The sequence below is a fragment of the Phaenicophaeus curvirostris genome, unplaced genomic scaffold, assembly GCF_032191515.1.
Source record: "Phaenicophaeus curvirostris isolate KB17595 unplaced genomic scaffold, BPBGC_Pcur_1.0 scaffold_304, whole genome shotgun sequence".
Taxonomy (NCBI): domain Eukaryota; kingdom Metazoa; phylum Chordata; class Aves; order Cuculiformes; family Cuculidae; genus Phaenicophaeus; species Phaenicophaeus curvirostris.
In genome coordinates, this window is record NW_027206914.1 from 41,619 (window position 1) to 54,753 (window position 13,135).

Below are 13,135 nucleotides of genomic sequence, written 5' to 3' on the forward strand. Positions count from 1 at the left end.
TCTATGGGGGGGGCACTGGGCCATACTGGGAGGCACTGGGCCATACTGGGACTCTCACCCCTCTCTCCCGCAGGCTCCAGCAGGGCCGGGGGGGGGTCCCCGACTCCGAAGCCATGGGGCCCCCCCGGCCCCCCCCACCCCCACGCCAAGGGGGGGTTCGGCCCCCCCCACTGTGACCCCAAAAAAAGGGACCGAGGGGTCTGGGACCCCCCCCCCCAACCCCCCAAAATTCTCTGTGTCTGGGGGGGCCGGGGGGGGGCCCCCCAAATCGCTTCCACCCCCCCCAGATATGTTCCTATGGGGGGGGTCCCCCTAATATGTGTGTTTTGGGGGGGTCCCCACTATGTGTCTGAGGGGGGGACCCCAAAAAAATGGGTCTGGGCCCCCCCCATATATGTGTATGTGCCCCCCCCTCCTTGTCTGTATATGGGGGGGCCCTGACCCCCCCAATGTGTTCATATTGGGGAGCCCCCCCCAAAAAAATGGGGTCCCAGGCATCCAGGACCCCCCCTCAATGTCTTGGGGGGGGGGACACACGTATTTATATGCCCCCCCCAAAAAAAGGGGGACCCAGGCATATAGGACCCCCCCCAATCTATGGGGGGGATGTGTTTATATGCCCCCCCCTCAAAAAAAAAGGGGTCCCAGGTCTATAGGATCCCCCCCTCTTTATATGGGGGGGTATTTATATGTCCCCCCCCAAAAAAAAAAAGGGGATCCAGGCATCCAGGTTCCCCCTCAATGTCTTTGGGGGGGGACACGTATTTATATGCCCCCCCCCAAAAAAGGGGTCCCAGGAGTATAGGACCCCCCCCAATGTCTGTGTATGACCCCCCCCCCAAAAAAAAGGGGTCCCAGGTGTCCTGGACCCCCCCCAAATATGTGTATATGGGGGGGGGGGCCTCAATCCACCCCCCCCAGCCCCCCCCAATGTGTTTGTAAGGGGAGGGGGGGGCACAAAAAAGGGACCCAGGCAGCCTGGACGCCCCCCCCCCCCCCCAATCTAACCCCCCCATCTCGTGTTTGTGTATGACCCCCCCCCCAAAAAAAAGACCCCCCCAATGTCTACTTATGGCCCCCCCGTGTCTGTGTATGAGCCCCCCCAGCTCCTGCCCCCCCCCTCAATGTGTTATAAGGGGGGGCCCCCCCAGCCCCCCAATGTCTGTCTGGGGGGGGGGGCAGTGTCTGTACCCCCCCCCCCACCAAGCCCCAGACCCCCCCCCACCCCATGTGTGTGTCCAATCGGGGGGGCCCCGAAGCCATAAACCCCCCAATAAACACCCCCCCCCCCGAGTCTTTGTGGTTTCATGAGGGGGGGGACATGGGGGGACACAGGGACATGGTGGGGACACAGGGTTGGGGGGGACACAAGGATGGGGGGGGACTCAGGGACATGGGGGGACACGGGGGGACACAGGGACATGGGGGGACATGGGGGGACACAGAGATGGGGGGACATGGGGGGGTCACAGGGACATGGGGGGACACAGGGACACAGGCACATGCGGGGGACACAGGGATGGGGGGGGACTCAGGGACATGGGGGGACATGGGGGGTCACAGGGACATGGGGGGACACAGGGATGGGGGGACATGGGGGGGACACAGGGACATGGGGGGACACAGGGATGGGGGGACATTGGGGGACACAGGGACATGGGGGGGACACAGGGATGGGAGGACATGAGGGGACACGGGGGAGGACATGGGGGTCACAGAGATGGGGGGACACAGGGATGGGGGGACATGGGGGGTCACAGGGACATGGGGGGCATGGGGGGGTCAGGGGGATGGGGGGGACACAGGGACATGGGGGGACATGGGGGGGTCAGAGGGATATGGGGGACATGGGGGGACACAGGGACATGGGGGGACATGGGGGGGTCAGAGGGATATGGGGGGACATGGGGGGACACAGGGACATGGGGGGGACACAGGGATGGGGGGACATGGGGGAACACAGGGATATGGGGACATGGGGGGGTCACAGGGACATGGGGGGACACAGGGACATGGGGGGACATGGGGTTCACAGGGACATGGGGGGACGGGGGGGACATGGGGGGTCACAGGGATGGGGGGACATGGGGGGACATGGGGGGACACAGGGATGGGGGGACATGGGGGGACACCAGAATGTGACATTGGGACACAGGGATGGGACATGGGGACACAAGGAGGGGACATGGGGACACGGGGAGGGGACATGGGGGGACATGGGGACATGGGGGGACAGCAGGATGGGACATGGGGGGACAGCAGGACTTGGGGGCCACCAGGATGGGACACAGATTGGGGACACGGGGGATGGACTGGGGACATGGGGGGGACCCGGGGATGGGATGGGGGGGACATCCCCATTCCCCATGTCCCCAATGTCCCCCCATGTCCCCAATGTCCCCCCATGTCCCTCCATGTCCCCCCTGTCCCCTCCCCCCCAGCCCTCCCCTCCCGCTCCATCCCCGCCCCCCCCCCACCACTAACGCCGGCTCCGAGCGAAGCCGAAAAGAGCCGAACCCGAGCCGAACCGGGGCCGAGCGGGGCCGGAAAAAGCCGAGCGGAGCCGAACCGGAGCCCGAAAAGACCCGAGCGGAGCCGAACCCCGAGCGGAGCCGGAGCCGAGCGGAGCCGGAGCCGTAAAAAGCCGAACGGAGCCGAACCCGAAACCCGAACGGAGCCGGAAAGAGCCGAGCGGAGCCGAACCCCAAGGCGGAGCCGAACCCGAACCGCTCCGGATCCGAACCGGGCCCGAAGCGGAGCCGAAGCGGAGCCGAAAAGGGGGGGGGGGCGGCGCGGGGGCCCCGGCGGCCGCGGGAGGGATGCTGCGGCCCGGCCCGGTGAGTGCGGGGTCCCAGTATGGACCAGTAACCCCCCCGCGGGCCCCAGTACCCCCCCTCCCTTCCCTGGCCCCCTCCCAGTAAGGACCAGAGCATCCCTGAGCCTCCCAGTAGGGACCAGGGCATCCCTGTCCCCTCCCAGTAAGGACCAGAGCATCCCTGCAGCATCCCAATAAGGACTAGAGCATCCCTGCAGCACCCCAGTAAGGACCAGGGCATCCCTGCATCCTCCCAGTAAGGATCAGGGCATCCCTGCAGTCTCCCAGTAAGGACCAGAGCATCCCTACCCCCTCCCAGTAAGGATCAGGGCATCCCTGCAGCATCCCAGTAAGGACCAGAGCATCCCTGCATCCTCCCAGTAAGGACCAGAGCATCCCTGCATCCTCCCAGTAAGGACCAGAGCATCCCTGCAGCCTCCCAGTAAGGATCAGTGCATCCCTGCAGCCTCCCAGTAAGGACCAGTGCATCCCTGCAGCCTCCCAGTAAGGACTAGAGCATCCCTGCAGCCTCCCAGTAAGGACCAGAGCATCCCTGCAGCCTCCCAGTAAGGACCAGAGCATCCCTGCAGCCTCCCAGTAAGGACCAGAGCATCCCTGCATCCTCCCAGTAAGGACCAGAGCATCCCTGCATCCTCCCAGTAAGGACCAGAGCATCCCTTCAGCCTCCCAGTAAGGACCAGAGCATCCCTGCCACCTCCCAGTAAGGATCAGGGCATCCCTGCAGCCTCCCAGTAAGGATCAGGGCATCCCTTCAGCCTCCCAGTAAGGACCAGTGCCCCCTCCCAGTAAGGACCAGCCCCTCATGCCCCTCCCAGTGCAGACCAGTCACCCTCTGCATCCTTTCCAGTATCGAGTAGGCATCCCAGTATAGCCCTGTTCCCCCTGCATCCTTTCCAGTAGGGACCAGTGCACCCCTGCATCCCTCCCAGTAGAGACCAGTCCCTCCCAGTACAGGCCAATCCCTCCCTATACGGACCAATCCCTCCCAGTAGAGACCGGTTCCTCCCAGTATGAACCAGTCCCCCCTCTGTTTCCCAGGATAGGCCCAGTCTCTCTCCAGTTTATCCCAGTTTAAGCCCAGTTCATCCCAGCACCCCAGGGATCCCCACGGGGGGGGGGGGGGGGAAGCGCGTTGCCATGGTGACGGTTGCCATGGTGACGGGAGCTGTGGAGATGATGGGGGGGGGGATGCGGCAAGGCCTGGACCCCCCTATAGCCCCTATAGGGCCCCCCTAGATCCCCCGGGGCCCTATAGAGGCTATAGGGCCCCCTCATAGACCCCCACTTGGTCCCTATAGGGGCCCCCATAGCTCCCCCTGTACCTATAGGGGCTATACGGGCCCCCATAGACCCCTCTGGTCCCTATAGGGCCCCTTTAGACCCCCCTGTACCCATAGGGGCTATAGGGGCCCCCATAGACCCCTCTGGTCCCTATAGGGCCCCTTTAGACCCCCCTGTACCTATAGGGGCTGTAGGGCCCCCCGGAGACCCCCTCCAGTCTCCATAAGGGCTATAGGGCCCCCCAGAGGCCCCCCTGTAACTATAGGGGCTGTAGGGTCCCCATAGGCCCCCCCAGTCCACATAGGGGCTATAGGGCCCCCATAGACCCCCTTGTACCCATAGGGGCTATAGGGCCCCCCAGAGACCCCCCCTGGACCTATAGGGGCTATAGGGGCTCCCATAGACCCCCCTGTACCCATAGGGGCTATAGGGCCCCCCATAAACCCCCCCTGGACTTATAGGGGTTCCCATAGACCCCCCCTGAACCCATAGGGGCTATAGGGCCTCCCCAGAGACCCCCTCCCCGGTCCCTATAAAGGCTATAGGGCCCCCCATAGACATCTCCTGTACCTATAGGGGCTATAGGGCCCCCCATAGACCCCCCTGTACCTATAGGGGCTATAGGGCCTCCCCAGAGACAACCCCCCTGGTCACTATAGGGGCTATAGGGGCCCCCCACAGACACCCCCTGTAACTATAGGGCCTATAGGGCCCCTATAGACCACCTTGGTCCCTATAAGAGCTGCAGCCCCCCCCCCCTAGATCCCCATAGGGCCTATAGGGCCCCTATAGGCCCCCCCTGGACCTATAGGGGCTATAGGGCCCCTCACAGACCCCCCCCGGTCCCTATAGGGGCTATAGGGCCCCCCTCCCCCCCCCCGCCAGCGTTCCCAGTTTCCTTCGGGAAGTCAAACTGGTCCCAGTTTGGGGGAGGGGGGGCGCTTGTGCGAGTGAGTGTGAGCGAGTGTGAGCACGTGAGTGTGAGCGGGGGGGTCGCACATGCATGTGAGCACGGGTGTGAGCTGGGGGTTCGCACACGCATGTGAGCTCAGGTGTGAGCTGGGGGTCGCACACGCATGTGAGCACAGGTGTGAGATGGTGTCGCACACGCGTGTGAGCATGGGTGTGAGCTGGGGGGTCGCACACGCGTGTGAGCTCAGGTGTGAGATGGGGTCGCACACGCGTGTGAGCACGGGTGTGAGCTGGGGGGTCGCACACACATGTGAGCACAGGTTTGAGCTGAGGGGTCGCACACGCGTGTGAGCTGGGGGGTCGCACACGCGTGTGAGCACAGGTGTGAGCTGGGGGGTCGCACACGCGTGTGAGCACGGGTGTGAGCTGGGGTTCGCACACGCGTGTGAGCACAGGTGTGAGCTGGGGGGTCACACGTGCGTGTGAGCACAGGTGTGAGGTGAGGGGAAACACACGCGTGTGAGCACAGGTGTGAGCTGGGGGGTCACACGCACGTGTGAGCACAGGTGTGAGGTGAGGGGTCGCATACGCGTGTGAGCTGGGGGGTCGCACACGCGTGTGAGCACAGGTGTGAGCTGGGGGGTCGCACACATCTGTGAGCTCAGGTGTGAGCTGGGGGGTCGCACATGCATGTGAGCACAGATGTGAGCTGGGGGGTCGCACACGTGTGTGAGCACAGGTGGGAACTGGGGGTCGCATACACGTGTGAGCACAGGTGTGAGCTGGGGGGTCGCACACGCGTGTGAGCTCAGGTGTGGGCTGGGGGGGTCGCACACGCGTGTGAGCACAGGTGTGAGATGGGGTCGCACACGCGTGTGAGCACAGGTGTGAGCTGGGGGTCGCACACGCGTGTGAGCACAGGTGTGAGCTGAGGGGTCGCCCACGCGTGTGAGCTGGGGGGTCGCACACGCGTGTGAGCACAGGTGTGAGCTGGGGGGTCGCACACGCGTGTGAGCACGGGTGTGAGCTGGGATTCGCACACGCGTGTGAGCACAGGTGTGAGCTGGGGGGTCACACGCGCGTGTGAGCACAGGTGTGAGGTGAGGGGAAACACACACGTGTGAGCACAGGTGTGAGCTGGGGGGTCACACGCGCGTGTGAGCACAGGTGTGAGGTGAGGGGTCGCATACGCGTGTGAGCTGGGGGTCGCACACGCGTGTGAGCTCAGGTGTGAGCTGGGGGGTCGCACACGCGTGTGAGCACAGGTGTGAGGTGAGGGGTCGCATACGCGTGTGAGCTGGGGGGTCGCACACGTCTGTGAGCTCAGGTGTGAGCTGGGGGGTCGCACATGCATGTGAGCACAGGTGTGAGCTGGGGGGTCGCACACGCGTGTGAGCACAGGTGTGAGCTGGGGTCGCACACGCGTGTGAGCACAGGTGTGAGCTGGGGGTCGCACACGCGTGTGAGCACAGGTGTGAGCTGGGGGGTCGCACATGCGCGTGTTCAAATGCTTGTGCACAGGTTGTGGGGGGTGCACGGGGGTGCAAGGGGGTGCAAGGGGGGGTGCAAGGGGGTGCAGGGGGGGTGCAGGGGGGTGCAAGGGGAGTGCAAGGGGGTGCAGGGGGTGCAAGGGGGTGTAAGGGGGGTTCAAGGGGGTGCAGGGGGTGCAATTGGGGGTGCAGAGGGGGTACAAGGGGTGCAATTGGGGGGTGCAAAGGGTGCAATGGGGGCTGCTGAGGGGGTGCAAGTATGGGGTGCAGAGGGGGTGCAATTGGGGGGTGCAGAGGGTGCAATGGGGGGTGCAGGGGGTGCAATTGGGGGGTGCAGAGGGGGTGCAATATGGGGGTGCAGAGGGGGTGCAACAGGTGCAATTGGGGGGTGCAGGGGGTGCAATGGGGGCTCCTGAGAGGGTGCAATGGGGGGTGCAGAGGGGGTGCAATTGGGGGGTGCAATGGGGGCTGCTGACGGGGGTGCAGAGGGGGTGCAATTGGGGGTGCAGAGGGGGTGCAATTCGGGGTGCAAAGGGTGCAATGGGGGCTGCTGAGGGGGTGCGATTGGGGGGTGCAGAGGGGGTGCAATTGGGGGTGCAGACGGGGTGCAAGGGGTGTGCAGGGGGGTGCAATTGGGGGGTGCCGAGGGGGTGTGATTGGGGGGTGCAGGGGGTGCAATTGGGGGGTGCAGGGGGGTGCAATTGGGGGGTGCAGGGGGTGCAATGGGGGGTGCAAAGGGTGCAATGGGGGCTGCTGAGGGGGTGCAGTTGGGGGGTGCAGAGGGGGTGCAGTTGGGGGGTGCAGGGGGTGCAATTTGGAGGGTGCAGAGGGGGTGCAAGGGATGCAATTGGGGGGTGCAAGGGGTGCAATGGGGGCTGCTGAGGGGGTGCAACTAGGGGGTGTTGAGGGGTGCAATTGGGGGGTGCAGAGGGGGTGCAATTAGGGGGTGCTGAGGGGGTGCAATTGGGGGGTGCAATGGGGGCTGCTGAGGGGGTGCAAAGGGGGTGCAAGTGGTGCAATTGGGGGGTGCAGGGGGTGCAATTGGGGGGTGCAGGGGGTGCAATGGGGAGTGCAGAGGGGGGTGCAAGGGGTGCAATTGGGGGGTGGGGCAGAGGGGTTGCGATTGCAGGGGCAGTGGGGGTGCAATTAGGGGGTGCAGAGGGGGTGCAAGGGGTGCAATTGGGGGGTGCAGAGGGGGTGCAGAGGGTGCAATTGGGGGTGCAGATGGGGTTCAGTGGGTGCAATGGAGGGGTGCAGGGGGTGCAATGTGGGGATTGCAGGGGGGCTGCTGGGGGGGTGCAGGGGGGCAATTTGGGGGTGCAATGGGGCTGCTGAGGGGGTGCAAAGGGGGTGCAAGGGGTGCAATTGGGGGGTGCAGAGGGGGTGCAATTGGGGGTGCAGACGGGGTGCAAGGGATGCAATTGGGGGTGCAAAGGGTGCAATGGGGGCTGCTGAGGGGGTGCAAGGGGTGCAATTAGGGGGTGCTGAGTGGGTGCAATTGGGGGTGCAGGGGGGTTGCAGGGGGTGCAATAGGGGGTGCAATAGGGGGTGCAATAGGGGGTGCAGGGGTGCAATGGGGGTTGCAGGGGGGCTGATGAGGGGGTGCAGTTGGGGGGTGCAGAGGGGGTGCAATTGAGGGGTGCAAGGGGTGCAATGGGGGCTGCTGAGGGGGTGCAATTGGGGCTGCAGGGGGTGCAATTGGGGGGTGCAGGGGGGTGCAAGGGGTGCAATGGGGGGTGCAGAGGGTGCAGTTGGGGGGTGCAGAGGGGGTGCAGTTGGGGGGTGCAGAGGGGGTGCAGTTGGAGGGTGCAATTGGGGGTGCAAAGGGTGCAATGGGGGCTGCTGAGGGGGTGCAATTGGGGGGTGCAGAGGGGTGCAAGGGGTGCAATTGGGGGGTGCAGAGGGGGTGCAATTGGAGGGTGCAATGGGGGGGTGCAGGGGGGCAATTTGGGGGTGCAGAGGGGGTTCAGAGGGTGCAATGGGGGCTGTAGGGGGGGCTGCTGAGGGGGTGCAGTGGGGATTGCAGGGGGGGCTGCAAGGGGTGCAATGGGGGTTTCCAGGGGGTGCAATTCGGGGTGCGGGGGGTGCAATTGGGGGGTGCAGAGGGGGTGCAAGGGGTGCAGTGGGTGCAATGGGGGGATGCAATTTAGGGGTGTCATGGGGGGGTGCAGCGGTGCAATGGGGGTGCAGGGGGGTTGCAGGGGGTGCAGAGGGGGTGCAGAGGTTGCAATAGGGGGGTGCAGGGGGTGCAATGGGGGCTGCAGGGGGGCTGCTGAGGGGGTGCAATGGGGATTGCAGGGGGTGCAATGGGGGGTGCAATTTGGGGGTGTCATGGGGGTTATGGAGGGGTAGAGGAGGTGCAATTGGGGGGGTGCAGAGGGGGTTGCAGGGGGTGCAGTGGGGGGTGCAGAGGGGGTTCAGAGGGTGCAACGGGGGCTGTAGGGGGGCTGCTGAGGGGGGTGCAATAGGGATTGCAGGGGGTGCAATGGGGGGTGCAATTTGGGGGTGTCATGGGGGTTATGGAGGGGTACAGGGGGTGCAATTGGGGGGGTGCAGAGGGGGTTGCAGCGGGTGCAGTGGGGGGGCTGCAGGGGGGGTTGCAGGGGGTGCAATGGGGGGTGTAGAGGGGGGTGCAGGGGGTGCAATAGGGGGTGCAGGGGGTGCAACGGGGGGGTTGCAGGAGGGCTGCTGGGGGGGTGCAGGGGGGGCAATGGGGGGGTGCAGAGGAGGTTCAGAGGGTGCAACAGGGGCTGTAGGGGGGGCTGCTGAGGGGGGTGCAATAGGGATTGCAGGGGGTGCAATGGGGGGGTGCAATTTGGGGGTGTCATGGGGGTTATGGAGGGGTAGAGGGGGTGCAATTGGGGGGGTGCAGAGGGGTTTGCAGGGGGTGCAGTGGGAGGTGTAGAGGGGGTGCAGGGGGTGCAATAGGGGGTGCAGGGGGTGCAACGGGGGGGTTGCAGGAGGGCTGCTGGGGGGGTGCAGGGGGGGCAATGGGGGGGTGCAGAGGGGGTTCAGAGGGTGCAACAGGGGCTGTAGGGGGGGCTGCTGAGGGGGTGCAATGGGGATTGCAGGGGGGTGCAACGGGGGGGTGCAATTTGGGGGTGTCATGGGGGTTATGGAGGGGTAGAGGAGGTGCAATTGGGGGGGTGCAGAGGGGGTTGCAGGGGGTGCAGTGGGGGGTGCAGAGGGGGTTCAGAGGGGTGCAACAGGGGCTGTAGGGGGGGCTGCTGAGGGGGTGCAATAGGGATTGCAGGGGGTGCAATGGGGGGGTGCAATTTGGGGGGTGTCATGGGGTTATGGAGGGGTAGAGGGGGTGCAATTGGGGGGGGTGCAGAGGGGGTTGCAGGGGGGTGCAGTGGGGGGTGTAGAGGAGGTGCAGGGGGTGCAATAGGGGGTGCAGGGGGTGCAATATGGGGGTGCAGAGGGGGTTCAGAGGGTGCAACAGGGGCTGTAGGGGGGGCTGCTGAGGGGGTGCAATGGGGGTTGCAGGGGCTGCAGTGGGGGGGTGCAATTTGGGGGTGTCATGGGGGTTATGGAGGGGTAGAGGGGGTGCAATTGGGGGGGTGCAGAGGGGGTTGCAGGGGGTGCAGTGGGGGGGTGCTGCAGGGGGGGGCCAGGGGGTGCCATGGAGGGGATGCAATGAGGGGGGTTGCAGAGGAGGTTGCAGGGGGGGGGTTCGGGGGGTGCAGTGGGGGGGGGTTGCAGGCAGCAGGAGCTGCAGCAGCAGCAGCAGCAGCGCGGGCGGAGCCACTCGGGATGCAGGGATGGATGCAGCTGCGGGGGGGGGGGGGGATGGATGGAGGAGGGGGGGGGGCGCTGCTGCTGCAGCCGAGATTGAAGGGGGGGGGGGGGACACACACAGGAAGGGGAAAGGGGGGGTCCAGGAAGGGGGGGGGGCGCAGGAAGGAGCTGGGGGGGGGCAGGAAGGAGGAGGAGGAGGAGGAGGAGCGGCCGAGCGAGGCCGGGGGTAAGGCCGGGGGGGGCACACGCGTGTGCAAGGGATGCAGCTGGGGGGGGGGAAACGCGTGTGCAAGGATGCAGCTGGGGGGGGAACGCGTGTGCAAGGGATGGAGCTGGAAGGGGAAACGCGTGTGCAAGGGATGGAGCTGGGGGGGAGCTGAAGGGATGGGGGGAAGGATGTGGTTGCACACGCGTGTGCAAGCAGGGGGGGTGGGGAACACGGCTGTGCATGCACTGAGGAGGATGCAAGGGGGCTGGATGCAGTTGCACACGCGTGTGCAAGCACCGAGGAGGCTGCAGGGGGGGTGGGTGCAGTTGCACACGCGTGTGCAAGCACCGAGGAGGCTGCAAGGGGGGTGGGTGCTGTTGCACACGCGTGTGCAAGCACCGAGGAGGCTGCAAGGGGGTGGTTGCAGTTGCACACGCGTGTGCAAGCACCGAGGAGGCTGCAAGGGGGGTGGGTGCTGTTGCACACACGTGTGCAAGCACCGAGGAGGCTGCAAGGGGGGGTGGGTGCAGTTGCACACGTGTGTGCAAGCACCAAGGAGGCTGCAAGGGGGGTGGGTGCAGTTGCACACGCGTGTGCAAGCACCGAGGAGGCTGCAAGGGGGGTGGGTGCTGTTGCACACGCGTGTGCAAGCACCGAGGAGGCTGCAAGGGGGGTGGGTGCAGTTGCACACGCGTGTGCAAGCACCGAGGAGGATGCGGGGAGGGGGTTACGCGGTTGCACGCGCGCGTGCCTCCACCAGGGATGCTTTTGCACGCCGGTTGTGCACGCGGGGGGCACTCCCGGGGTGTTGCACACGCGTGTGGGCACACGAATCAGCTGCCCCAGCGGGTGCGGGTGCACGCACGAGGGTGCGGGTTGCACGTGGGGCTGTGCGCGTGATGGGTGTGCGAGCGCGGGGGGGGGTGAGGCTCCTGTTGCACGTGCTTGTGCAAGCAGGGGGGGTCTATATCGATGCTGCACACGTGTATGGACCTCGATGATCCAGTGGGTCCTTTCCAACCTGGTGATTCTATGGTTCTATCACTCTATGAGTCTATATCGTAACCCAGCACCTTAAATTCTTGATGGGAACGGTTGGACTTGATGATCCCATGGGTCTTTCCCAACCCGATGAGTCTATAATTCTATATTTTAACCCATCATCTTAAATTCTTGATGGGAACGGTTGGACTTGATGATCCGATGGGTCCATTCCAACCTGGTGATTCTATATTTTAACCCATCACCTTAAATTCTTGATGAGAACAGTTGGACTCGATGATCCAATGGGTCTTTTCAACCTGGTGATTCTATATTTTAACCCATCACCTTAAATTCTTGATGGGAACGGTTGGACTTGATGATCCCATGGGTCCATTCCAACCTGGTGATTCTATATTTTAACCCATCACCTTAAATTCTTGATGAGAACAGTTGGACTCGATGATCCAATGGGTCTTTTCCAACCTGGTGATTCTATATTTTAACCCATCACCTTAAATTCTTGATGGGAACGGTTGGACTTGATGATCCCATGGGTCTTTTCCAACCCGATGATTCTATAATTCTATATTTTAACCCATCACCTTAAATTCTTGATGGGAACGGTTGGACTTGATGATCCCATGGTCTTTCCAACCCGATGATTCTATAATTCTATATTTTAACCCATCATCTTAAATTCTTGATGGGAACGGTTGGACTTGATGATCCAATGGGTCTTTTCCAACCTGGTGGTTCCATGATTCTCTGATTTAATGACTCTATGATTCTATGTCTTGACCCATCACCTTAAATTCTTGATGGGAACGGTTGGACTCGATGATCCAATGGGTCTTTCCCAACCTGGTGATTCCATGATTCTATGATCACCCCTTCCATCACGTTGTCCGTACATCCTAGAGTCATAGAATCATGGAACCACCAGGTTGGAAGAGACCCATCGGATCATCGAGTCCAACCATTCCCATCGATCACTAACCCGTGTCCCTCAGCGCCTCGTCCACCCGGCCCTCAAACCCCTCCAGGGCAGGGGACTCAACCCCCTCCCTGTTCCAGCACCCAGAGACCCTTTCCATGATTTTTTATTTCTTGCTGTCCAGCCTGACCCTCCCCTGGTGGAGCTTGAGGCCGTTCCCTCTCGTCCTGTCCCTGTTTTAGGAGAAGAGCCCAGCTCCCTCCTCTCCACAACCTCCTCTCAGGGAGTTGGAGAGAGCAATGAGGTCTCCCCTCAGCCTCCTCTTCTCCATCACCTTTTCCATCACCTTGCTCATCCATGCAGGTTGCATCCCCTCTCCCATCCCCTCTCCCACCCCCTCTCCCATCCCCTTCCCCATGCATCCAGCCCTGCATCCCCTCTCCCATCCCCTCTCCCATCCCCTCTCCTATCCCCTTCTCAGTGCATCCAGGCCTGGATCCCCTCTCCCACCCCCTTCCCATGCATCCAGCGCTGCATCCCCTCTCCCATCCCCCTCTCCCATCCCCTCTTCCATCCTCTTCCCATGCATCCAGCGCTGCATCCCCTCTCCCATCCCCTCTCCCATCCCCTTCCCTGTGCATCCAGGCCTGGATCCCCCCTCCCATCCCCTTCCCGTGCATCCAGCCCTGCATTCCCTCTCCCATCCCCTCTCCCACCCCCCTTTCCCATGCATCCAGCGCTGCAACCCC

General features: G+C 63.7%; 1 protein-coding gene across 1 annotated transcript in view; it reads left to right on the forward strand.

Moving 5' to 3' along the window:
* The first annotated feature begins 3,973 nt into the window (after nt 1-3,973).
* The window catches only part of LRRC4B (leucine rich repeat containing 4B), a 13,462-nt gene continuing 4,300 nt past the window's right edge, over nt 3,974-13,135 (forward strand). The window contains exon 1 of the mRNA XM_069882745.1: nt 3,974-4,029. Coding sequence (XP_069738846.1) covers nt 3,974-4,029 — 56 coding nt within the window. The remainder of the gene's footprint in view (nt 4,030-13,135) is intronic.